Source organism: Athene noctua, chromosome 20 (assembly GCF_965140245.1).
Source record: "Athene noctua chromosome 20, bAthNoc1.hap1.1, whole genome shotgun sequence".
In the NCBI taxonomy this organism is placed as follows: domain Eukaryota; kingdom Metazoa; phylum Chordata; class Aves; order Strigiformes; family Strigidae; genus Athene; species Athene noctua.
The window spans coordinates 12,590,004-12,616,713 of NC_134056.1; the positions used below are offsets into that span (position 1 = coordinate 12,590,004).

Sequence of the window (26,710 nt, forward strand, 5' to 3'; positions counted from 1 at the left end):
GTTAAACTTGGAGTTGAAGGGCAAATTCATAATTGCCTTTCACTGACCTGGCAGATTTTAAGTAAGTTGATCTTAAACTCAGCATTTTTTATCCACCTCTCCCAATATTGATCCGCAAGACTATCTCTTAGGAACAGGAGAGACAGGAGTCTTCCTTGTTCCCTATCTTCCACCAATGTTTATACATATATTGTCAGCATTTTGACTCTGAACTAGAAAAAGCTGTGGTCTCTTAGCGATCATTTGAGTTTTCCTACCTGTGTGATTTGGGCTTTTTTTATCTCCAGGTTATGGGATGTCTGGAGACCTTAGCAGCCTTGCAGCCACATGGTCTGCTTTGAAAGACATGAACAAGCAAGCACAAAGTGTGGTGGACCTACTCACAGTAGACAAACAAGTAAGGATTAACACATAAAGATGTGGAAAATTGTGTCTCCTGCATATGCTCGTAGATAGCTGTCATGAATCCACAGCATTGTCTGTTTGTATCCCATACTGGCAGGGAGATGGCTAAATGAGTAAATAGATATTTTCCACTTGTGATTTTGAGGGTAATGTGATTCTGTAAAGAAAGACAGAAGCATTTCGCTTTCATCAACTAAAAAGTTAGAGCTTGATATACTAATAACTTTATTCACAGTTTTATAAAAGGTACGAAAAAAATTGAAATGGAGATGTAGCTCCATTCAGCTAGGAGAGAGTTTCTAAGCATGTCATACTTGAACTCAGTAAGACTAAATTCTTGTAAAAATTCTGATATAATTCAGGATCATGCAGTATTGAAGCAGATTATTACGGAGTTAATGATTTGTAGAGAACTCATAATGTTTGTAGGAGAGCTGCTGGTAGATTCAGCACAGGAATTTCTGTTCAGCTAAAGTACAGCTGCCTCTGGGTTTGCACACAGTAGATTTTAGCAGTCTGCAGAAATGTTAAGGACAACCATTTTAATGGGTAAAATTTACAGAGTGTATTTCAGGCTGTGAGCAGGGGTGAACCCAGATCTTTGGGACTGATAACCTGGGAAGGGCTGCAGGGTCTGAAGTACCTGCCAGCAGCTATCGCCTCAGTTTAATCTGAGAAATGGCAATTTCAGAAAGGCCATTGCCCACTGTGTTACAGAAATACCTTTTCTTACTGGAGTTAGGAGGAGAAATGTGATGAACCACCACTGCTATCTTTTATTGAATTGGTGCCCAATAGCCTCCAGCATGGCTGAGCACCCTGCAAACCTTTGAGAAGTCACAGTCACAGCCCCACTGCACTAATGCAGTGCTGCACGACAATGCACTTTTTTTCCTTCCCTGGCTATGAAACAGATTTCTTTCCAGCAAATGTGTTTGTTAACCAAATAACCAGACGCCGTATATATCTAATGTCATCCCAGCCCTTGTCTGAGACAACGGAATTCAATATGCCAGGCAAGAGATAAAAATCATAGGGTTGCTATGTGGCCCCACCCACTGGAATAGGAGGTGTTGCAGAAGATGTTTTATAACCATGTGTTTTATGTCCTTCTCTTTCCATCAGCTGCAGAAGAGCTCCATTGACTGGAAGAAGGGCAGCCAGAAGGTCGATGTACTGTCCCCAGAGCAGCGCTGTGAGGATAGAGAGTTCAAGCAGCCAGAGAAAGGACTCAGCCTCTTGGTGCAACATGTGCTGGGGAAACCTCTAGATAAAACAGAGCAGCTGTCTAACTGGGAGAAACGGCCTCTCCGGGAGGAACAGATCCTCTATGCAGGTCTAGTCTCTGACTCTGTGGCAAGGTGCTACAGAATGTCCATTACAGGCTGTGTTTGTCTGTTCTCTGTCACCAGAAAAATCATTAAGTAACAAACGAAGAAAATGGCTTTGCAGAGTTGTTTCTGTTCAGAGAAGCCAGGATATGTTATGTTTGTCCTTTTGTGGACATGGCTTTAATGGTTGAAGTTTAAACTGCCCACTGATTCATTATTTCCCTTATGAAAGAATTCCTGTCCTTTGCAGATTTTGTCTGATGAAACATCACCTCGGTGATAAAGACTCTGGAAACTCCTCTTAGTAACTGAAAGGAAGAAAGTCCACTTCCTTCTGCCTCATTTCACAGACTTTCTGGGAAACAAGTGCTGCAATCATCATAGTGAAGCGCTTGTTAGAGCCGGGTTAAAAATGATAGATATGGTGTCAGAAACTGCAGCACAGAATCAGTACTGTGGAGAGACCAGTGGAGTTCATTGTTGATTACCCCAGAGTCAGAAGTCTGGGTCTAAATCTTTTCCTGGGGCATCAAAGGACGGTCTACTGAAGCAAACCAGCCCTTTGTTAAATTCAACTATCCTTGAAGCTGACACAGTTCCCACAAGAGTTAATCACTAGAACTTGTTAAACTGGCTTGGAGACTTAGACAGTTCCCGTTGCAAGGAACAGAAGCCGCATGGCAGTGCGTGTGGGCAGGTGAATGCAAACAACTCGGTTATTACTTTTTAAGATATTGCATCTAATGGGGAAGTTACCTTCCCATAGCTGAAATGCAGTAATAAACTGTGGGCAAGCCGCTGCTCAGTAACAATAGCGAGTGAAATGGGTTGGCTGAAGCTATCTTACATGGTGGTTTGTACAGACGCAATTTGCATTGTCTTACAGTCAGAGATAGCAGAGGGCCTGTCTCTTTTTGAGCCCCTCTGCCCTAACTCTTGTGTTAGGTTATGACACTTACTGAACCAGTAAAAGAGTGCAGGCTATGACATTAGTAGGAGCTTCACAGGTTGTTTGCATTCAGTGGCATTTACAGAGGTGAGGGCTATTCCTTGCTCAGGAAAGCCTCTGTTTTACTTTTGAATGAAACCAGCTAAGGCTCATATTCCCTTATTTTCAGCTTCAGATGCGTATTGTTTGCTGGAGATTTATGAGAAACTCTGTAAGGATCCAGCGAGCTTTGGTCTGAGTTCAGACCTGACCGGGAGTCTGGTGGGAAAACCGAGCATAAAACCCAGGGCAAAGAAGCAGCTGAATAAACAAGAAGTACCGTCACCTTCTGGACAGGTTTGTAAACATCTTCAAAGAACTGCATGTTGCTCAAGAGCCCTGCAAGTCATATGTTGCCTTGTCTCTCAGTCATACTTCTAGGTATGCATGGCATGCCTGGTTGTAGTCTGTTCTCAGGACTATTGCAGCAAACATCTTCCTCGCTCCTCCCCTTTACTGGTAAGATGTGCTTTTTCCTTTGTGTGCCTTGGGTCAGCTTTCCCTAAAATTTTAGGTTCGTTTGTCTTCGCAAAATGCTGGTGCAGGTCTGCATGGCAGAATCCAGCTAACCTTCCTGGTGGAAATGCTCCTTGCACACTTCCTCAGCGGTGTGGACTTGAATTCTGTGGCCTAGGTGTTGCATCACGGAGGCTTCAAAACTCTAACTTCCTTACTTTTGCTTTTAACTGAGCATTCACACTTTGGTTTCACATTGGGAATGCCTACTTTATTGTGTCTGGAGTAGAAGTCTGCAAAGTTAAAAACAAAGAATCCGTTGAAAAATTTATTCTGGTGATTGCACGTCTGTGTCTCCCTGCCTACCATCACATACTCCATGACTGGCCTCCCCCTGCGATGTATGTTGTGGCAGAGCCTTAAAACTCCACCCGCCATAAATTGGAGCTGTGTGACTCTGCTTAAATATCTTGAAACGTGACTGGACCTTCTCTCTTAGTTATCAAGTTTTACTTTTAAAATGCAACCATCCGGTTGTTTATGCACCTATGAAAACATTAGCAGAAAAACGGTTTTATTTATTAACTGAGAAGACTCACTATGGCTGTGTATCCTTCTGAGTAGTCCCAGCTGTGTATTTAGCTTCTGAAGTCAATACTACCTTCCATGGTTGGGCTGAGATGCTATTGATTATAGGCACCTTTTCAGGATCCTCCTTATCAAGTGTGTGTAAATGTACAGTATGCCATTAGTCTTAGTCAGGCAGTAAAACACAAAGCTGCTCAGTAGTTTCCTAAGCACTCCGTGTTCTTGGGAATATTGTATGTTACAACAGATCTGACTGGCTGCTGCAGAGATGGGAAAAGTAAGTACTTCAGGCTTGAATTACCTTGTGAACTCACAGGTCATCTTTGTGTTCTGTACAGTCAGATTCATTAACTGAGAGGTAGTTGGTAAAACCTGGACTGGGACTCAAAAAAGCAGACTTCTGGCTCTGCATCCTGCATGACTCCAAGCTCTCTTTCCCGGTGTTTCCTGGTATACTATCTGAAGTGGGGCTAATGACACTATTCTCCTTTATAAGCTTTTTGCTCTCTGCTGGCATGAAACGTGAGAAAAAAGCTACATATGACATTGCTGGCCATTGAATAAACACTAGCTAAGAGACAGCTGCTGCTCCTTTACATCTGTTTGAACAGAAGCAGCAGCACAGGGTTAGTGTCTTCCAACTCGCTCATCACTGAAGGGTCAGCTTGATCTGTTATCACAGCACTGATGCCTCAGGGCGCAGCTGCATCCACCAAGGTCCTTGCAGGAGGCGGTGACAGTCCAGCCTACCCAGTGCTGCAGAGCTTTAAGTGCCTGTACCAGCTTCTGGGAGGTGCAGCATCACACAGATTGATCTCTCAGATCTGAGCTAGTTTGAATGGTCAGCCTGGGTGTATCTGCATGGTGTGCCACAGCATTTCCAGGCCTGAGTCAGCTCCTGCAGAGCTAATCTGCAATGCTGCAGTAACTTAGGTTCCAAAGCCAGTGTAGCCCTGCATACATGGTTCTTCAGTCATCTCAGCTGATTCAAGTTCCTGGAGGCAAAAGCTGGACATTGGAGCTTCCCTAATAACTTCCATTCTCCATGAATTTAGCTATTGTGTTTCTGGGAGCCTCCCAATGACAAACTGCAGGAACTCCCCCAGCACCAGACATTTGAAATAAAATAAACAGAATTCAGGCACTGACTATTTTTAAACTTCCGAAGATAACAAAGCTGACGTGACTGCTTTGTCTACCTATTTCTCTCTTTGTCTCTCAGATCCCCTTCCCAAATCATAACTTTGGCAAGTGTATATTAATTGCAGTCTAATCTGATAGGGAATAGCAGTCTTGAAGATGTATTGCTGTGGATTCATGAGAATTAATGTCTGCGTAGAGCATAGAAGGCCAAGTTGGCATTTCTCCAGGAAGGGCTGCAGATCCCTGGTTTGGGTGGCCAGCTGGCCAGTGAGCGAATGTCTAATTCAGAATTAGTCATATCATGTGCTGCCTCCTGCCCAAGTGAAAGGTGGGTGATGTAGAAAGGGCATGAAGGAGGAACTAGAGGTGTTGCAGAGCACGGGAGAGATTGTAATACAGGTGGACAGTTGGATTTACCATGATGGGTGAACGCAGGGAGACAAAACACAAATGTACTGGAAATCAGCCTTCTGTTCTGCTGCTTACGGCTTTCTTGCCTTTCTGTAGCAATGCAAAGGATCCAAAAAGGAGCCCTCATGTCCCCCTGCTCCCATCTCCCCAAAGGAATTCAGCGTGGTCTGTGATAACATGCTGCAAGGCCTCGGGCGTTATCTTCGCTGCCTTGGTGTAGATGTCCAGATGCTGGAGAATGACGATGACCACAGGAGAGCTGCTGAGGTTAGTCACACGTGTGTGTGTGTATCTGTGCTCCTTGGGGAAGGCCTGCTGCTTACTGTGTAACTGCATGGGTTAGTCACTCGCCCTGGACAGGCAGCAAGTTGGCAGAATCTGCTCAGGACATGCTTCCTCCTGTGCCTGTGCTGAGACCCAGTCCTCTGGTTCAGTCCAGGAAATTGTGCCAGGTGGCAGCTGGTATTAGCTAGTCCCTACAGTAGTGTGTGGGCTTGGTTCTCCACTTCCAGGAGAGAGGAGGAGAGCAGGGAGGGCTGTGATCTCAAGTCTCATTTGTGTCTGTAGGTTTGTGTCATTGACAGCTGGGGTGTTTCAAGTCATTTGAGGCACACAAGCAGAGTATAAAGATGTGACTTCCAGTCTCAAGTGTCTTTGGTGGAGAGGTGGTGGTGTGTTTGCAACAAGACAAAAATCAGAGAAAGGAACCCAACATTCACTTAGGTTTCTAATGGACTCAAGTTTGGGCTTACAGAGAAGGTATTTGCCTGCCTTGTGCCTGGGTCAGTTGGACAGAACCAGTATCAAAAGATGGATGTTCAATATGAAAGGGAAAACTTCCATAATAAATTGCCACATAACATCCTAGCTGGCTACTGCATTATGAAATGACTCAGAAATGATCAGCCATGACTTACAGTGAAATATTCTTGGCTGGAGAGCTGTCTGCAAGAAAAGGATCTGGGGGTTCAAATTGACAAGCAATTGAACATGAACCAGCAGTGCCCAGGTGGCCAAGAAAGCCAACAGCATCCTGGCTTGTATCAGCACTAGTGTGACCAGCAGAAGGAGGGAGGTGACAGTCCCCCTGTGCTCTGCACTGGTGAGGCCACACCTTGAGCATTGTGTCCAGTTTTGGGCACCTCAATACAAGAGAGATCTGGAGGGGCTGGAGCGAGGGCAGAGGAGGGCAACAAAGCTGGGGAAGGGCCTGGAGAATAAACCCTGTGAGGAGAGACTGAAGGAGCTGGGACTGTTCAGTGTGAGGAGGAGAAGGCTGAGGGGAGCCCTCATCACTCTCCACAGCTCCCTGAAAGGACATTGTAGAGAGGTTGGTGCTGGTCTCTTCTCACAGGGGATTGGTGATAGAACAAGAGGGAATGGCTTTAAACTGCAACAGGGGAGGGTCAGACTGGACATTAGGAAAAAATGTTTCCCAGAAAGAGTGGTCAGAGAGTGGAACAGGCTGCCCGGGGAGGGGTGGGTCGTTTAGATGAGCTGTTGGGGGATGTGGTGCAGGGGAGAACTTTGTAGAGTCAGGCTGATGGTTGGACACGATGATCCCGAGGGTCTTTTCCAACCTGAATGATTGTGACTCTGTGATTTGGGAAAATGAGAGTCTCTAACATAGATGGGGACAATGAACATTGATCTGAACTCCCATAACAACTTTGACCCTCTGCCTTTCGGAGGAGAGACACATGCTTCTGCATTTCAGACATATTTCTACTATGCCAGAAATGGAGATAACCAGCCCACACAGTGTGTTGCTATCAAATATGCACTGATCACCCGGCCTGGTGCACAGGATGTTTCCTCTTCAGATGTCTGCTTGGCCTGAATCCTGGGCAGGCTCAAGCTTCTGCAGAAATAATTAATATCTCCTCTCTGCCAAACTTACACAAGTCATTTAAACAAACTCATTCTCACTGCCTCCCCCCAGAGCCCCGTCTCCACTTCTCATCCTGATACCTCATTGTGCCATGGACAGGATATTTTACACTGCTTTCTCTATGGTGACCGGACAAACATCCTTTCACTATCAAAAGCCCTTGGAGTGTTACTGTACTGCAGAGCCTTTGATCTGTGCTTGGATAATCAAAGATAAAAATAGACTCCTCCCACCCTGCTTTATATCTGGCTAGTCCTGATTTAATATTAATAAAAATTGAATGTTGACCACCCTACACCTGAAATTTTGTAAATGTTATTGCAAAGCACAGGAGAAAGGTTTGGATCCTGATCACTGTATACAAGATAGTTTGGGTGTTGTCCCAACACAGGCTCAAACTAATGTCACCAGGAACACGTAAGTGTGTACAGAGTTAGTGTTTGTTCTTCATTGAAGTCATCTCACTAAAGTGATATATCAGTCATATTACACATCTCCTTGTGCCAAGAACTTCTGGATCTCCCAGCATTTGCTCCTTATTGTTCTCATTCCCGTTGCTTGTTAAAGTGATTTTCGAGTATTGGTAGGCAGATGGGTCTTGTCCTTCACCATCTATTATTTGAGATCAAACTTAAAAGCCTGAGAGCTTTGTAGGTTGTGCTTGGGCAGCTATGGGCTTTTTTTATTTTTTCTATTAGACTAAAGCTTCTAGCAGTAATTGGTTTGAGAAACCCCATTCCCAGGCTAAAGGTGAAGTCTGTGTCCTGTGTACTGCTTTGTGTGAGCTGCTATTACTGGCTGAATGTTTTATCTTGGACAACAGTTGTCATGATGAGTTTATCATGCCAGATCTGCAATCTCAGATCTGCTGACCGGTGAGAACAGAACCTCCGACACGATGAGACAGTGTATCCCCCCTTTTGTCCATATTTAGCTGCTGTGAGATGACACCAGTTTGCATTCTGTGTATTTAATGGTGCCATTTAATTAGAACTTAACTGGAGAAGTGATTGATTAAAAGTTACCTGTCCATAAGCATAGACACAGAAAATCTTTAAAGATAGAAAGATAGTAGAAATTCATACTGAAAATTTCTCTGGTTAAATCTGTCCTCATGTTGAAGGCAAAGAGCTCACAGTCCATCTTTACAAAACCATTTTCGCCTCTGTTCATGAGCACCAGCCTCTCTGGGAAGAGCGGCTTCATGTCCCAGTACAGGTGCCATGTCATTTTCCAAGTTTTCTCACTCGGTGGGGTGGCAGTGATGTTTTTACTGTGTTACATTTATATCCTAGTTGCTGTGGTGCAATGCACACAAGTGTTTGGCAAAGCGGGTATGTAGTTGGGGGATGAAATTTGTACCAGATGTGCTGGACAAGCTCGGTTACCTGACTTTAGCAGCCTGTGCATTGAGAGCCGGGGGGATTCACCACACACTTTCCCTGAAACATGTCCCTGCCTGGCAGCACTGCTCCAGTCCTGCACCTGAGGCCCTTCTGGAGGGCATTGGCCCAGGCTGACCCAAGCCTGGCTCCCTCCCGTGTGGCAGAGAAGGGCAGCCTCTCCTGAGGAGGGCTGTGTGCATCCAGCCATTCCTCATCAGAGGCTTCCAACTCCATCCCAAGTAAAGAGTGATTCCATCTAGAACAGAATGCAGAGATTTGGTCTGTCTTACACAGCATCCTTCTGTGACTGCAGGTGCCATTATTGGGGTAAGTCACCCTTTGTGTTTACACTTATTCCTATAAGCAACATGTTATTTCCAGTTAATATGTTTCTCTACTTAAATCACATCCTATGCCTGTTGTGTTTTTAGCCAGGTCTTCCAGCTTGTCTTCTGCAAACTTCTCTTTGCAGAGAATCTTAAACCTTTGGGGTCTTATTGATGAATAATTGGAAGGAGGTGGGAAAGTTTCAGTGGGTGCTCCTCTTTTCTCGGCAATTTTGCAGAATCAGGTAGAGCAGTGGGATGCTTCTAACACTAACCTTAAAGGATCACCCACCAGCCTGAAGTCACTACAGTAGGTCTTGCAATATTGTAATTCAGGGGTAAAATAAAAGCTTATAAGAAAATTTTTATAGTCTCTTAGGTCACTAATTTTTAAGAGGAGACATGGTGGAATCTCAAAGTCCTTTCACTTGAGCTGTGTGTTGGTTTGTTTTATGTTTTTTAATGGACTGTGTTCTTGGTCTTCAAAATCATCCTCATCTCTAAGAATGATTTGCATGCCAAGGCAAACCTGCTATCTTTTGAAGTGTGCTAATAACCAGGAGGCTGGTAGAACTGGCTTCCACAGCTCCCATGGTGTAGAAGGTTCCCTTGCAAGGTTACACCTACTCCCCAGAACTCCAGGTGATGAACCAGCAAGTCAGAGAGGAGAGCCAGGCTTGGATGGATGTCAGGATCCAGTTAGAACAATGTGCAACTGTATCTAAATTGCCCTGGACTGGTTTGGAGCCATGGGACACAAAGGGGACTTCTAATACTGCAGTGAGCAGAGCTGCGTGTCATGGGGGAATCTAATCTCTGATCTCATCTCAGCTTTGAATGTCTTTCTCCATGTTTTTGATGTAAATGACATTCTTCAGGTTTGTTACTCATTTTACTTTCCCACCAGTCTGCGGAGTGGATTCACAGAGGACAGATGAAGAACTGTTCTACCTTTAAGATCAAGACTTCACTTTTGATGTTTGGTCAGCAGTAAGAGAATGTCTGTCACTGGAGACTGCAAAATAAATGGGTGTACGTTAAGAAACAGAATTGGGCCGATGGTGTGGTACTTAAGGCCACATTACAAAATCATGTAATAACTCTATAGAATTTATAGTTTTCAGGAATGCTGAAGAGACTGGGCTGGGTGTGTTCATAGCTATTAAGCTCTTGGTTTACTGCCTATTTTACTGTCTATTTTAAAAGAGCCTGAGATAACAGGCTTCAGGGTTGGATTGAGGTTTGTGATCCACTTCTCTAGTAGATCCATGTCTGGCTGCTTTTCCAGCACACATCCTGGAGCAGATGCTTTCTGTTCACCCCCTTTTTGTCTGAACTGGGATCTTGCTGGCCTCGGCTCAGGGTCACTCCTTCACCTCTGCCCCTGCATGTGGGGTCACAGCTTCTCCTGGACTGCCACCTTGCAAAGTTAGCACTGCAGTTTGCCTCTTCAAGGACACATGGCATTGCCCAACACATGTCCTGCATGGGCTTGGCAAATTTTAAATTGCAGATCTACAGCTTGTGCTTCTGCTTCTTGAAACCTTCTTTAGCCTTAATTGAGAATCCTTTAGGTTGTCACAAATCCATTCTTCCGCTGCTGCTGGCTTCAAAATATAGGGTCTCTCTCATCAGTCGTTGCCCTTCCAGGTCTCTCTTGTAGTAATTCATTTGAGTTCATTCATCTCTGCAAATGAAAGTTGGCTGAACAGACAGGCACGTTAAGGGACAAATTATAATACCAAGTTATTAGGGAGCGCTTTCTATCCAGAAGGTCTAAGCCTTTTCCAGAGGACGTTGATATTATCTTTTTAATAGATTGTGAAACTGAGGCCAGTGCCCTCTCTGCAGCACTTGGGATGGAGCACAAGTCTCTGACACCCGCTCCAACATGCTACACTCATCATTCTTCTCCTTTTATTTGCATCTCCAAGCACACATCTCCCAGATAGTCCCAGCACTGCCTTCTGTTATTTCTTTTGTTATTTCTGTCAGAGGAAAGGAAGAAATTATGCTCTTTGCTCCAGCACGTGTCCTCCATGGTTTCAGTCAGATGTGTCCTATCACATGGCTTTTCTGGCTCTGCGTGCTTCTCCCAGTCGTTGTTCCAGAGGCGGAAAAGCATGCTGGAAGAGTTATTGCTTTTCTCCTTTTTATTTGATGTTCTTTGCCTGTCTCTGCAGAGCCATTTAGATAAGGAGATTTATCAAGCTTGAACTAATTAACCCTGGATTCAGGAAGTCAGAATGGAGTGTTCCAGCTGTGAAATCCTCAGACTTACCCTGAAGCACACTGGGGTCTGAAGGAATTTCACGTCTCTTTTCCCTTGTCAGCAAATCACTGTGGTGAACTTTTGGTGTTGCCTTACTGGACTTCTCTCGTTAGTGTGCCGGGAGGGTGGTTTGTTGGAAGATCTGCTCAGTAACCCAAACTGCATGTAGGATTGCATGCAGCATGAGGTGTCTCTGATGTCCCTTCAAGGTTCCTGTTCTTGGATTTTTTTCCTTTACTGAGAGAGAGGGTTGATTTTGAAAGAAATCCAGTAATTTTGCCTGTAGGAAGATGTTTTAGAAGTTGTTGCCAATCACTTTCTCAGTGCAGAACTAGCAGCCAGAGAGTGACTTCACACGAAAGAGAAGGAAGCAGCTACCTGAAAGGTCAAGATAGGAAAAAACCAGTTGCTTAGTTGACTGCACAAGGAGTTTGTGCCTTCAGAGCCTTCTCCCCCTTGTTTCATGTTGCTGTAGGTCCGATGAGTCTTAAGAGGATAGCTATCCAAGACACAGAGTTTAAAAATCTTGGATTGGTGGTTTTTTTGGTGTACCCTGGCTGGGCTTGGTGGTATCAGACTGTCTGGGAAGTGCAGCAGGACTCTGATCTCAAGTGTGTCCTCCTGCCAGGGTTAAAGAGTGATCCAGAGAGAGCTTCTGAAACTGATCCAGAAGAGACACCTCCATGACACACATCTGTAAACAGTGAAAAATACAAAGGTTTCCAACAGAATCCAAGTCAGAGAAGAAAAATAACCTCATGCCTACCTTGAAGTGCCAATCTCTTGTCAGCACTAGCAGAGCTGAAGTACTGGCTCAGGTAGGAGTCCTCCTATCTCTATGGCCATGAAACTATTTCCCTCCTACGGGAGGGGAGGAAAGGGTGCGAGGGAGGGACATCATTTAATCGTACAAAGATCAGTCACACTTTCATCCTTGTGAAGAATTGCAGTTCCAGATTTAGTATCTCCTTTTAGCACCAAACCATTTGAAAGTGTCTTCTACTCTGTTGAGAAGGTCAGAAGTGCGGGTAATGAGTCCCCTGATAATGCAGCACAGACCTTTCCGGTGAAGGACGAGACCTCTGATAAAAGCGCAGGATTGCAAGTCAGGAGGTGATAAACTCTAGTGGGGATGTTCTTCGCAGCCTTGAAAGAATGCTTAATTTCTGTATGTCTGCTCTGGGCTGCTGGGAGAATAACACTCTCTTGTCCTTAAGCAGTGGAGTGAACATTGTTCTGTTAATGTCTAGGAAGTTTGCAGACACATTTAATGATACATTTTTTTTGCTGGAATTACCTGCTTAGGTTATTTTTTCCTTTCTCCCCTGTATATTGCTGTGCAAGCAGAACTGCTTGCTTCTTCATGAACCTGACTCGGGAAATAAAAATAGTCTGGGTTAAGGAAAAGAGAAAAAAGATGGAAAGGTTTTTAAAGCATTATTTCAAGGTGGATTGGCTCCCTGGGCCATCTGCAGTACAGATGCAAAAGTAGCTTGTTCAGCACATGTGAGGCAAGGTGGGTGTTGGCAGGGAGAGGACATGCAGTGAGCAAGCGATACCTTGAGCTGCTGTCGCTGTCAAGAGTGTATTGTTGAACCAGACCGAGATACTCTTGGCCTAGTGCATGTTGACACTGGAGAGGAAGACTTGATATCACCAGGTCATGTTCTTTCTGCTTTGACTGAAAGGAAGGCTTGTATCCAGTATAACTTCAGCCCATGTTCATTATGATTTTTACTGTTTTTTCCAGATTGCCCGGCAGGAAGGAAGAGTCATTTTAACCTCTGGACTCCCATATCAGACTGTAAGTGTTCAGAGCTTCTGGCATTTTTCTGGCATTGTATCATTGTGTGGTCTGGGATGTGCAGTATAGAGAAGAGGAAAAGTTGGATGTAAATGCAACAGCTGGCTTGGCTTTTTCATGTTTTCTGCACTAAAAACTACATTAAAGGTCTAGGGAGGTTTGCTGTTTTGAATGACCAAAGCTCAGGGTGAAGTTTTTTTTATACTCAGTACTGCATCAGTGGGGAGAGGAATTGCTCTCCATTGGAGGTGGGGAGTGGAAAGCAAGCCAAGCAATCCAGAGCAAAGTGTTTCTGTTTGGCAGGTGAAAGGCAGCTCAATTCCCATGCTTTTTATCAGAAAGATTCTTTACTGTTTGCTAACTGGCTCCACACTGACATAGTTTCAACACTTTAAGATGTTTCTTCAGGCTTGGAAGGGAGAGAATGGAAGCCACCAAGCATGGGTCCCAGTGGAACCTGTAGAGGTTTTGTGTTCCTATAGATACAAAAAAAACCAAAGCAAAGTCCAACCTTACCCTCAGCACCAGATGTTCAGAGCCTTTCATGAGTCACACTTCAAAACAGAGTGTTAGTGGGAATATACTGAACTTATCAAGTCAGTGGTTTCAATATTATGATGCCTGCTGGAGGTCCTTTGCACTTTGTTACTGTCAAAAAAATTAATTTGGAAGAGTGAAACTATTCTTTTGCACAGGATTACACACATGAGCCAGAGTGCATGACTTCTTTGTTAGAAACTATTGATATAAAAGCTCTCAACTACTCAAATAGCTAGTTGGGAGTATTAACAGAATGTAGGCTGCTGACTTCCTACATAATAGCTGAGCATTGAAGAAAACTCCCTCCATGATGAGACACTGTTAGGCAAGTGCAGCTGTGCCATGCTACAGGTTCCTTATCCAGACTGTGGTTCCTTGAGCCTACAGTTGATGTAATAGGTAATTCAACATCCAGCATAATCTTATTTGGCAAAGCTTTAACTTCAAAGTACTGTGTAGGAATTGCAAAAGGAAAATAACTGCTTCTCAGTGTATGATACTGTCACGGGAAGTGATTGGTTCCCATTGTTCCTTTGCCTTTGTATACCCTATGTGAGTACAGGATGGCTCTGCTAGGCTCCCTTACTTGCATGTAGCTGATCCCACCTTGCTGTGAGTACTCATCATGTTCATAAAGATGTGTCTGGAACTTCCCACTGCTTGTTCCCAGATACAAACTTCTCTGCTACATGTGGAACAAACATTGAGGGACTGTTCACATCAACCACTTCAAATTCATTGGCCAGTGAACTACAGGTGAAATGATATATAAACTAGAAGGGTTGGAATGGTAAAACTGTCATTGGACATCAGTTCCATCATTGTGCTTTTGCATGCTGTGTGTGATCTAGCCAGGTTTCATGTGAAAGCTGTGATTAAATTCAGTTTCCTCTGTTAGCATCACAGTTGAAGGGGACTCAGACAATCATGTTTCATATATATAGAAAATGCTGCAGTGCTTCAGTAGTTTCAGAGCTAATGCAGCAGTGTCAAAGTGTTAAAATACCAGTTGTACTTGTGTTTTGCCAGTTATTAGGCCTAGCATAAAGGACACAGCCAGCATAAAGATGAACCAATAACCAAATGGTATTTGATACAAAAGGGTCAGTACATGGGTAAGCTCTGGGGGTACAAACAAGTCAGATTATACATAATTTACATCAATCCCACTGACCCCAACAACAACACCGCATGATCAACAATAGGTGGAATAAATGGTGAAATGCAGTTTCCCATAGAAGGGACAGGAGACAACCGAGTCAACAAACCAAATACATAAGACCAAGGAAGCCACATCCTGAATCTCTACACAGCCTGGGTTTACAAAGGCCAGACCTGACCGGAGCCCAGTCCCAGGGAGGCGGGAGGTCCTTCCCCAACAGGGAACTCTGCACAGGGCATCCCCCTCACACACAGACACTGCCCCTCCTGCAAGGGGTCCCGGCTGTTATCCCCCAGTGGGACCCCTGACCTTGGGTTACTCAATGCAGACCCCTGGGGCTCCTTTACCCAACGGCTCTGTCTGCCAGGCCAGAGCACCCTGGAGGGAAGCCTAAAGGGAAACTCACCCCCCTTGGGGAAGGGCTGTGGGAATCACCCATATGTCAACCTTCATTTGGGGCTTGGGGTTGAAACCCCAGCATTTCAACCTGTTAGATAAAACTCAAGGCTGTAAATACATACTAACTCCAAATACTGTTTGTAGTTAAAACCAAGTGAAGTGTATTAGGAAAAGCCCCACAGATCGTGGTGCATGGAGTGCCTCATTTATTGTCAATTTGATTTATGCCTTGTCTTTCGAAGCTGCAGTCCCAGGTAGCAGAAGGAAGGTGTTTCTCCGTGAACTGCTCAGAAAAGGCAAAAGAACAGGCCCTGCAGGTTCTGAAGCACTTCAACGTTCAAGTATCCCTGGCGGATATCTTCAGCCGCTGCCAGGTAGGACAAGGCTTGTTTGAGTTAAAGTTCAAGTTTGCTCGCTGTTTCATGCACAGCAGACACTACTTCAGCTTTTTGGGTCTTGCACTCAGTGTCTTCCACTTGGTTCCCAAGATTTCTGCTTGAACTTTGGCAACATCTTACAAAGCTGTGAGGAGTTCTGAGTGTGCTCAGAAGTGTTGATGACTAAGTCAGAAGAGCAGAGGCACTTCATCTGCAGCTTTGCTAGAAACTCTGCTGGTTTTCTGATTTTTGGTACTTGGCTTGTGTTTTGGCATTGGCTATCATGGTTATAGTCTCTTTGTTGCTGTGTTCTCTGTCGAGGACACATGCTGTTTTAATTATAAACCATGTTTAATTATGGTGCTCTGATTCTGATAACACTTAATTACTTTAATAGGAGGATTTTTTTTTTTTTAGGACTTTTTTTTTTTTTTTCCAGAAGCTATTAGGTTAATTCATGTCCATGCTAGTTGATGATTCCAGATTGTGTTTGGCACTGGATATCTGTGGATTGTTGTTAAAAAGAATTTTTAATTGTGTTAGCTCAAATCTCCATCTCTTCCAATTTCACTCTTGTATTTGTTACAGTAACACGCTGAAACCTATCCCTTCAAAAACTGTAATATAAACCAACTTGCAACTTCAACACCTCTCATCTTATCAGGGTTTAAAGAAAGAAAAAGAAGAAACTGCAAATCTGGCTAGAAAAGGAGCTTTCTCTGAGGAATAAACAAGCCAGCTGAGCACTTCAGTTAAGTCTGGCTCAGTGCCTTGCGGTTGAGCTCGTGGGGTCTCCTGCCCTGGTGGAACAGCACAAGTGTTGTAGGAATAGAAATGACTTCTGGGCAAACAGACCAGAGAGCATTTTCTAGACCTCTGCTTATATCTGATGTCAGTTGTTAAAACTGTATCTGTAACTTACAGAGAAAATGAGAGTTGTCCAGCTGTGCAGGTTGTCTATGAGGAGAATGATGTAACACCATGCAGATTGGATCGACATAATATGGATTGATCTTACTTCAGGATAAATGTATATATTCAGATATAAGATATTGCATTCTGTCCTGCGGTTTTATTTATCCAACAACATGTTGCATTTGTCATATGGTGACACACTGGCCTCTTTGCTGTTTTAAAAAAGCCTTTATAAAAAACCTTGTTGATTCTCCAGTTCCCTGAGATCCCATTCTTCCTGATTGTTGTTGTTGAAATACCACAAGAATAAGCAGACGAAAAAAAAAAAAAATGCTGCAGAAAACTCTGTAATATCTGTAATAAATGCAGAAGACTCTGCAGCATATGATAGAAAACTGACCCCTTGCCCATGATCCAGAGTCTGGAACTGTTTAACTATATAGCTTTTTAGTATGTGCTGTCTTAGTTTACAATATAAATAGGGGTAATCAATCTGGCTAGGAATATATACTGTGTGTTCTCTTACTTCCAGGAGAAATGCCTTCCCTGTAAATTGTGGTGGTAGAACAGCTGCATGTTTTATACCGCTCGGCATGGGAAGGTGCTATTATTTGTCAAACTGCTCTGTGTTCTGAATCATATATTTACCTACATTTAAGGCTTTGGCATTTTAGAGCTGATTTTGTTCAGCTGTCCCCTACAGACCGTACAAGTTGCTGTTGTAGGGGAGGAGAACCAAAGCTCTTAGAGCGGCAGATGGCTGGGTACCCCGGGGCGCTGGGCCCTGCGGCGCTCAGCACCTCTGTGTGTGAGGGGGGAGCAGCAGGCAGCAGGCTGGGAAGGATCATGCTGCAGAGTACTGACTGCCCATGGAAAAAATGCCAGATTGCTCCTTTAAGAGGGTGCTCTGAGGCCACTGTGGCCAACAGAGACCTCAGCATTTCATTCGTAACTTCTTTCTGCAAACCTAATTGGACTTAATTAGGATGGAGGCTACATCCTTCAAGTGCTGAGCTGTGCCTTCCATACTGCCTGTTCTGGTCTTTAACTGGGTTACAGACCTCGGGGCTTGCAAACTGCTTTGAGGTCTGCCGCCTCTTTGCAGAAATGTGCATTGCTAATGGATGACCAAGGATTTCGGCTCTCCTGTAGCAGGGGAGTGCTGGTGGCCTGCAAGTCGGGGTCTCCAGAAACACCCAAGTGCTCGCAGAAGGAAGAGGACAGATAATCCTGATCCGTAACCTGGGCCGCTCTCCTCCCGCGCCTGCGCCGAGCTCGGCAGCCGGTGTCTGAGCTGGGCCCGGCAGCGAGGGGCAGCCCTGGAGCCGGGTTATCGGCCGCCATCAGCCGCTGCACATAAACGTTTTCTGTGTGTCACAGGAAGCAATGTGGCATCCTGCCTGACTCTGCTGTCTCGTGGAGCGAGGGCTTGTTTTGTCTCTTGGGCTTCTGTTCTGTAAATGATTTGAGTGAATATGTCAGCAAATATTGTTGCTGTAACAATTAATGTGTGTAGTGCAGTGCACACGGTAAAAATAGGTCCCAATTCAATGTTGTACCCAAGATTGCTGTAAAATATGTTTCCTCTGTCAGCTCCCTCAGCAGGGATGGACAGTGCCTCTTTTGCAGATATAAAGAATGGGCTTGCTTTGTAACCCTGCTAAAATACTGCCTTTTTCTGTTAAAACAATGGCAAATACCAGTTGCCTCTGTCTGACTTAGAGCAGCAAGTGCATGGAGAATTTCACCCCTGGGCTTCTCAGCATTTTTTCTCTCAGTTGTGCTGGGCTTCAAATTGGTTGCTCTGGTTAAAGGCTCCAAAAGTGGAGACTGCTGCTGGCAGTGTCAGTTATGCCCTGCCCAGTATGATCTTCTTGTTACATGTGTCTCTCAACTGCTGCATCTTAAGGACTCTGTGATGGTCATAGAGAGACCACCTGTGTACAGCAGCTTTAGCCAGGCCTGGTGTTGCCTTTGTTGAGGAACATTTTAGGGGGGCTGAGTGAAAATAAAATGAATTCTGTCTTTTGGTGACATACAAAAATACCCTCAGAAGTCCAACGTTTCATAGCCTTAAAATAATTTGAAATAAACACATTTCCTGTATTTGAAATCCAAATGTCTTTTGTCTGTCACCTCTGCACACATTTAAATATCTTGTATACAGCTTTTTTCCTTTTCAGGTATCCAAAAGTAGCTCCTTCAGAAAGGGGTGATGTGAAATGCATGGTGGAAAGTGTTCTTATGTGATAAGTTCGGCACATTGGTCCCTTACACAAGTCTTTGTGGAGTTGTCTGGGGCTGTTGTAAGCAGTCTTAGGGTCAGCCAGCAAACTGGCTTGGGTGGAAGATCAGTGATCCTCTGCTTTTGACATCTTGGAGCAGGTTCTAACACGGAACTTGCATTTAGGAAAGGAAAAAAACCCAAAACATGCTAAGGAAGGTGACCTACTGGATGGCTGCGGTTATGGATACAAACATCTGATGTCTAGGTCATTTTTAAAGGGGGGGATGAAATTTGGCCCCTCTCACAGGTCTGTCCATTCAGGGAGGAGGTCATCCCCCACCCCTCCTGGTGCCGCAGCCACCCTCACTCAGATGTGGTGTCCGTGCGTGGGACATGCCTGCGCCTGCTTTGACACTCAGCTATGGCCTGCTAGGACAGCAGGAGGACGTGAACTCCATTTCAGTCTCATAAAGAAACTCTTGCAAACAGACATGTTCTGGCAGATACTACCTGGGTGACTGCTTGGCTACTTCCATCTTGCTTTTCTGTGCCGTCTGACTGACAATCCATCGGAAGCATGTGCAGGCTGCATCTACTGACCTGGCAGTGTGCGCCCTGCCTCTTCATCTACTGTCTCTTTCTCCATGAGCCCGAGCTACCCAGGATGTTTTGCTTTGTTTGGGTAAGGTATGGTGTCTGGTCTAGCCGACTTCTTGTCAATGAGAAAACACTTGTGTTGAAGATAAATTCAGGCAAGGGGCTGGCAGCCCTCCGTTGTGAGTAATGCCGCTCTGTGCGGCACTGACAGGATGAAATTACAGTTTGAATGGTGATAAACTGAGGAGATAAACAGTGCAAGTTGTTAGCTTTAAATCTTTATATCACAAGTGTTTGTCATGACCGTTTGAAGGGAAAACAGCATGTTCAGTGTTGGTACAGGATCACAGATAAATTACTCCTGTTATAGAAGAACCTTGTTGTTAAAGGTTTATAACTGCTGTAAAATTCTTGCTGGTTTGAGTCTCTGCAGACAGATTTGGAGCCAGAAGGGCCTGTCTGTCTTCAGAAAAGCTGAGTTGTGCTTTACTTGAAGGTGTAACTGCTGCTCAGCTCAATTTTGAGTCCGAAGCTTTGCTCTTGTTCAAGGGGAGGGAGTGGGCTGGGGGAACTGGGTCCTGTGATGTGTTGCTGTGCCACCTCCCTGCCTCCCTTTGGGCCTCTCTTTCCTTTCCCACCCTCTGTTTGACTTGACCCTTTAGCCTTTAAGCTGTCTGGGGCAGGGACCCTGTTTGAACAATACCTAACGCAATGGGTGGCTGATCCCAGGTGAGGTTTGAAGGCTTTCCTGCAAGGAAAAATGATTGCAATTATATCCCCTGCAAAAATAAATGTGCAGGGAAAAGAAATCTCAGGCTCCAGATGCAGTTTCTGCAACTGAACAGCCCTGCATTTGTTACAGGATTATCTGCAAATTCAAGTAAGTTGTCTCTTTCACTTCACTGAATGCTGTGATCCTAAATAAGCAAATTACATCACCTATTCTGATGTCCTGTTTAACTTATGACCTCAGCCTGAGCGTTGCAGGATGTGAGAGATAGCTGCTTTATTTCATTGTCTGGAGATCTGATATCTTTTTTTTCCCCCTCGCTTCCCTGCTCTTTCAGTTTCAAAGCTGCTCACCCCAGCCTTTTAGAAAGGTGTTAGCATGGGATTAGGAGTCGGTGGGAAGGAGGGAGGGGAGGAAGAGAGGAAACCACCATTTTTTTTTAAATTAGGTACAAAAGTGTTCTAACAGTTGCAGCAAATGTTTCTGGTTTTTTGTGGTTAAGGTAACGAATTTCATTGCTGCAAAGCTCATCATGTGCAGGCTGATTTACGCAGAGGGAGCCCAGTATGGAGCAATCCATTTAGCAGGGACAAAGAAAAAGGCCTTATGATTAGATGAAAAACCCTGTGCTTGGGGCACTTTGCGAGAACCTTTGAAGCCAGCCTGGGAACTCTGGCAATATTAGTCGATAATTAGTAATATAGATCCCTCAAGCTGTCATTTAGATTGAAAATGTGCATGTCTCTCATGAGCCTCTGTCACACCAATCTGATCAGCAGGCTTTTTTGTTCCTTTTATGTGGGTTGCTCTGTCGGTCCAGATGATGATGAGAACTGCCAGACATCATCTTTCTCACTAACTTGTGAGCTGAGCAGCTATCTATCTGCTTTAGCGTGTCATGGAATTGGGGCTAGGACAATTTTGTTTTGTGGTCACCTTTCCTGGCCTGAGCAACAGTCATGTTATTCTTTTAAATGTACCAGTTGTCCTTCCCCATGTGCAGTGAAAAACCCGCAGAATTCAAAGGGTACGCATTTCGTAAAATGTTTCTGCCCCAGCAGACAGCGAGGGATTTGTCTCAGGAGTTGCTTAGGACAAAACGCATCTGCAACTGAAATGGGGCTGAGGCGATCATCAAAGAATTTTGGAAATGTCAATTCTTGAAGCCTACGTTTCAGCTTTTGAGATGCCTCCCACTGACGTAACATCATGTCCCTATTTACTTCCTTTCAGCCCTGAAATCTCTTTGGAAGGGGCCACGTCACCATCTAAATGAAGAATTAAGAAGGGTCATGTGCATTGGATTTTGTTGACTTGGGAATGCTGAGAAAGACAATATAATTTTGAAACCCTCTGTGGTTTAATAAAAGGTTCATCCATAGGATGCAATTTGTCAGCACCTACAGGTCAGGAAAACCTGTGATTAACAGCATCTGTGGTTTCCCCAGATGTGTGAGTTCGCTGCTTACTCCTCACCAGCCTTTAACCCAAACTGAAAACTCAGCCCTGTGCTTACCCACTACGTGGGCTGTGATTTCTTGCTTCAGAGTGTGATTGTTCGACACAAAGGGTAAGGCCCTCTTAATCTTTTTGTTTATCCTGGGCTTGGCAATTTAGATGTAATCTGCAACTTGTACTGCTGAGACTCTGGCCAGGAAGCACAGCTGGTATTATTCTGCCTCTGCGGACATTGTTGAGGGAGCGAATTGACCTCAAAAGGTACTTGTCCTGGGACTGTCTGAATGTGAGCATTCAGTCGTGAGTGCACCTAGCCCTGTTGCAGCAGTGTTTCATTCAGAGGGACGTAGCTCTTTTTATTTGGAGTGGCTCTACATGACAGTTGTTAAATAGCATCAGGGTTTGTGGTAATTTGTCGTGGTGAATTATGTTCTTTTTGAGTCTCCAGTTTAGATTTTTGGGAACTCATAGCGAGTGGTCTCCATCCCGTGCAGGGGTGTGGGGGCACAGCAAAGCAACCTGCCTCGTCCAGCTGGAGATCCCAGTGGGAGCCGAGCGAGCCGCCCCCGGGGGTGCAGGGCAGGAGGGTGGGCAGCTCCGCCGTGCGATACACGTGTGCGTGTATCCTGTAAAATTCTTGGCCTGTAGCTTGCTTAGCACTGTGCTGCTGTCCACGTAAAGCTCAGAGCCCCCCAGTAAAAGGGCTCAACTGGGCCTAATTCTCACCAGTGAGCCTGGACAGTGCTGCCTGGTTCCCACAGACTGTACACTTCCCTGCCAAGATTTCAGTATCTTCAGAAATTCAGTGGAGCATGAAGGTCACAGCAAGGGAAGAATGACAGCCTGAGACTTTTTTTTTCCCCTTTCACCAGCTCGGAGCAGACTGTTGTCTCTCTAGCATGTTGACTGTTTTCATAGGGTTAGCGTGAAGTTTATGTTTTACACAGACCACTGGAAGTCAGATATGGGAATGCAGCAGATCAGCTGTGTTTCTTCAGGGAAGACGGTCTCATGTTGCAGACTTTCTTTGTCAGTGTCTGCAAAAGCTTGATTTCCAGTGAAATTTTCTTCACAGATCTTTGCCTTTAGGTTCTTTTTGTGTGTGCATGTGAGAGACTGTATGTGAGGTTTCAGTTTGTGTATTTATTTCCTTTCTCTTCACTTGCAGAGATGCAGGCAGATCTTAAACTTGGGGGGGGAAGCTGTTAATTTTTCACGTTGTTATGTATTACAGTGCTCAAAATGGTGATGCCAAATTAGCTTTATAGGTCAAACCTCTGAGTTTTGACAGCAAATGTTTTCTTTTGAGGAAGTCATCCTTATTCCTGGGAATCAGTTTTGTTCTCCTGTGCTAAATGCAAGAAAGGTATGAATGTGTGTTTTTTCCTGGAGGGCAACACTAACTCTGGAAAAATGCTGGTTTTAGCCAGTGGAAACAGCACAAGCAAACAACGATTGGCAGTGAAAACAGCACTTGTATTTAGACTAGCACAGAAAAGAAGACACAATGTAGTGCAGAGTAAATGTCCTTTTATACAGTTCTGTACAAGGCTTTTTCTTCCTCTCATGGGTTTGGACAGATTGTGAAGTGCATTGGTCAGCAGCGATGCTGGTGCACTGGGAGAAAGTAATGAAAGGTCAGTGGGTGACAGTGATGGAGTGACTGTAAGGAAAGCGAAGAACTCTCTGGAGAAGGCAGTGACACAGCTATAACTCCCAAGTGTCCCTAAGAAACCGTCCCCATGTTTTCTCTCAAATGTCATGAGAAAACAAGAGATTTGTAGCCAATCTAAGTTCTGTTGGTTTCCAGTCCCCTGTGCCTCCTGAGGTCAGAGTTCAGTGTATTGACTGTGTCAAGAAGTCAAAATTCCCATGTTTTATACACTGTGGAGTTTCTCCTCCTTTTTGACATTGGTGCCCTTATAATGCCCTTTGTTTGTATGTCATGGTAAGGATGGGATGTCCAACTCCTGGTGTTTGAATGGCTGTGTATTTATACTGGTGGGTTCTCAGGATGATAATCCTACATATAAACCAGCAATAGAATCAGTGGGTCTCATTATTTGAGAGACCTCGTACACTAAAAGTTAAATAATGTCATGTCAAAGTTCTTGTTTTCTCATGGAGTGACTAGCTTCATTGGTAGTTAGGTGAGGTGATTTGAACAGATTTGAAGGCCTCCAGGGCTTTGTTTTCACTTCATAGATCAAGTTGATTGAATAGTGTCAGATAGGAGCCTTCTAAACAGTTTGAGCCATCTCCTAGCACAGGTAGTATCACGGCAATGTTTTCCCAATTCTTGTTGAGAATCCTGCACAAAACCGTTTTCCTGTTGTTGCAAATGCAATTAAATCCTGCTACGTGCTTCATGGGAAATGAACAGTTTTGCAGTCATCCAAGATTTGCAGTGTGTGCCTGGGCAGCTGTTGGTACCGGCAGCAGACCTTTGTTCCTTCAGAAGAATGTGTGATCTCTAGGCATTTCTGAAGCTTTCTTTTGAGTCAGCATTATACACTGAGCTACACATACTTGGCTTCATTGTAGAATTTGCCATATCTGTAATTGCTCAGCACATTTATCTGAAGACCTTTAGGCGTTAAACTGTGGAACTTCCTACTGTCATAAAATGAACTATATCTGTTATTTGTAGAATTAATAATAGGAGATGACACCCTATGCCAAAACCGTACGACTGTGGATCCCTGTGGGATACAGTACATGATCTCCTTCAGCTACTGCTGTGAAGACATTTTCAGCTAATGGTGAAGATATTAAGCAGTATGTGTAGGGTTTGGGCTTTTCAGGAAGACTTTGTGCACGTGGTCTGAATGACTTGCTTGAAGAAGAGACCATTTTGTGTTTCTGTAAACCTTTTCATCCAAGGATCATATAGTGCTACAGGGACAGGTAAAGCTGTATCCTGGTGAAAAGAGAATCAGAAAGCTTTTAAATGAGTTTCTCAATCCACAGTCAGTCTTTAAGATGATATTTTACAGTAATCTTGATGAAATAACAGCTATATTGTGTGCTGTAAGCCCAAGGGAAGATTTTGCTGAGCAAGGCATGGATGCTGTCATTGAATCAGTCATTTATAAGAGGCTCTGGTTAAATTTTTCTCTCTCTTCCCCCACGAAGGCAACAGAAATCCCTTGGTAGCAGGAAGGTTTTTATGGTGAGCTTATCTGAGAGTGTGCTAATCTGGAACAAAGTCTCCCAACGGCACAGAATTTTTTCTTCTAGTGGACAGCCTGGTACTCTCCATTTTCTGACACCAGGAGTGATAGCTTAGAGGGAGAAATGACAACATAGGAGTTTTGGCAAAGGTAGAAAATGTAACATTCAGGGCATGCTTCCTGTGCGTCATTATGTTTTCTCTGGACAAGTGGATTTAGATTATTTACCTGTCTTAATGCAAGATACACAGTCTGAGTTGGTCATCGTTTTATTCAGGGAAGTGCTGGGAGATGATGCAGGTAAAAGCCTCTTTATCTCTCATCTCCAATAACTTATCTATTCCCACTCCTACTTGGCTTTTCTCTTGGTGGTTTCTGCAGGAGCTACTTATACTGAGACGTTTTAGTGAAATAGAAGAATATAATGTGTTTAAGGTGAGCACAGCCAGGTTTATTTTCCTAACTGCCCTTTAAAATGTTGGTTGTGAACTGTGGTTACAGTCAGGTGTCTTGCAGCCAGGAGGGTGGCCCAGCACCCCTTGTCCCCCACCCATTTGTCCATCCTTCATGTTTGCAGCTCATGCTTGCAGAGGAGGCACGCGGGGAACCATGTGTTGAGACTGATCCAACTGAAATGGGAGTTCCCAATTGCAGCTGAATCCCTGCTTTGTAGTCACACAGGATCACAGGAGCAAGTTACGTCTCGGGTGTACTGATGGCATGGGATGCTTCACCTCTGGGATCCTAGGGCAGTGCCTCTGGCTGGAGCCTGGGGCATGGCAGCAAGTATGGGTGTCCTGCAGAGATGTGGACAGATCACTGATCTCTGCAGCTGTTAGGGTTTTAATTTGACAGTCTGATTTCATGGACTTTAAAGAAGGGTGAATCACTGAGCTGGGTCCTGCAGGAGAAAATGAGCTGGTGGTTGGAGAGAAGGAAGTTGGTGACAGAGGAGTCAGAGAAGGAACACGGTTCCCTACAAACAAGGTCATGTGAATGGCTGTTTGGTGACAGGATGGAGTGATCGATGTGCAAGGATAATAGGTCACTGGGGAGTCAGCCTGAAAGCTGAAGCCTCTCAAAATGTGTGGGACATCATGGAAAAGAAAGTTAAAAAGACATCATGTAAAGCCAGACAGCTTCTTTCACACCAGTCTGCCTCACAGCTCAGGCTAGCATGCTTCCCTTGGCTTATTTTTGCTCACTCCAATTTCTGACTATATAAATGAGTTGGGCACTAAAAAGCTGCTTGTGCTTCCTCCTGTGCAGACACTGGCCTGTGCCGTAGGATTGAGCCTTCACTCCTGGGAGTAAACCCATCCCGCAGCAGGGACCAGCCTTTCCTCGCCCTGAGGAGCCTTGGCTCTGGCTGCCTTCTGCAGTTGGGCCGTTCCTCCCCTGAGCGGGGCCTTCCCTGGATCAGCGGCATTTAGTGGCATTTACTGGAGGGCTCGGATTACCCCAGTGAAAATAATCGGTTATGCAAAGTTACGCTGTTTAGATTGGGTTTCTTCTGTGTGGCCAGTGAGGTGTGAAAGTCAATCTGCTCCGCAAACCCCGAGGGCACTTTCTCTGTGCTGACTTGATATGATAGCTTCAGGGTTTGGCTGTTGGAGGAAAAGCTGGTCCTGGGTTCAGTTCAAAGGGAGACAAGCCACAGGTGGTTACAGTGGGACTGGGCTCCCGAGCAACACAGCACTCCTAAACCCGTCCAGCTGAGCAAGCCCCAGCCTGGCAAAGCAAATGGGTCACCTGAGAGGAGGATGCAAGGTTTGGGTCTTGGTAGGGTTGCAGAGCCATTGGGTCATCTCAGCCGGGAGAAGGCTGGTGAGGGCAGGCCATGGCTTCCGACTGAATATTCTTGTCTATGGTTTTATTGGTGCACTTCTCTTCACAGACTCATCATCATGGTCCATGCAGTAAACAACAGTGTAATTAGTAAAGTCTCATGGTTAGGAGGACACCATGAAACACTTCTGCTACAGCAAGTCCATCTTATACATTTTTTTTATGATCGCCTTCCTTTTCTCCCTGACAGAGCCAAAGATTTGGAGTTTCAATGCAGAAAAGGCCCTGTGGACCAACAGCCCCTCTTGACTCTTCTTCGGCCCAGGGAGGTGGTGGAGGCACCA

At 44.8% G+C, this 26,710-nt stretch overlaps 1 protein-coding gene across 7 annotated transcripts in view; it reads left to right on the plus strand.

The window, feature by feature from the left end:
* The window catches only part of EXD3 (exonuclease 3'-5' domain containing 3), a 297,682-nt gene that overhangs the window by 145,859 nt on the left and 125,113 nt on the right, over positions 1 to 26,710 (plus strand). For 6 of the 7 annotated variants that reach the window (XM_074923669.1, XM_074923672.1, XM_074923670.1 and 3 more), the window contains 6 exons: positions 288 to 397; positions 1,531 to 1,741; positions 2,855 to 3,021; positions 5,419 to 5,589; positions 12,947 to 13,000; positions 15,344 to 15,475. In XM_074923669.1, the coding sequence (XP_074779770.1) occupies positions 288 to 397; positions 1,531 to 1,741; positions 2,855 to 3,021; positions 5,419 to 5,589; positions 12,947 to 13,000; positions 15,344 to 15,475 (845 nt within the window). Of the gene's footprint in view, positions 1 to 287; positions 398 to 1,530; positions 1,742 to 2,854; positions 3,022 to 5,418; positions 5,590 to 12,946; positions 13,001 to 15,343; positions 15,476 to 16,066; positions 16,145 to 26,710 lie in introns of those variants that run through there. The other variant, XM_074923674.1, reaches the window with a different exon arrangement.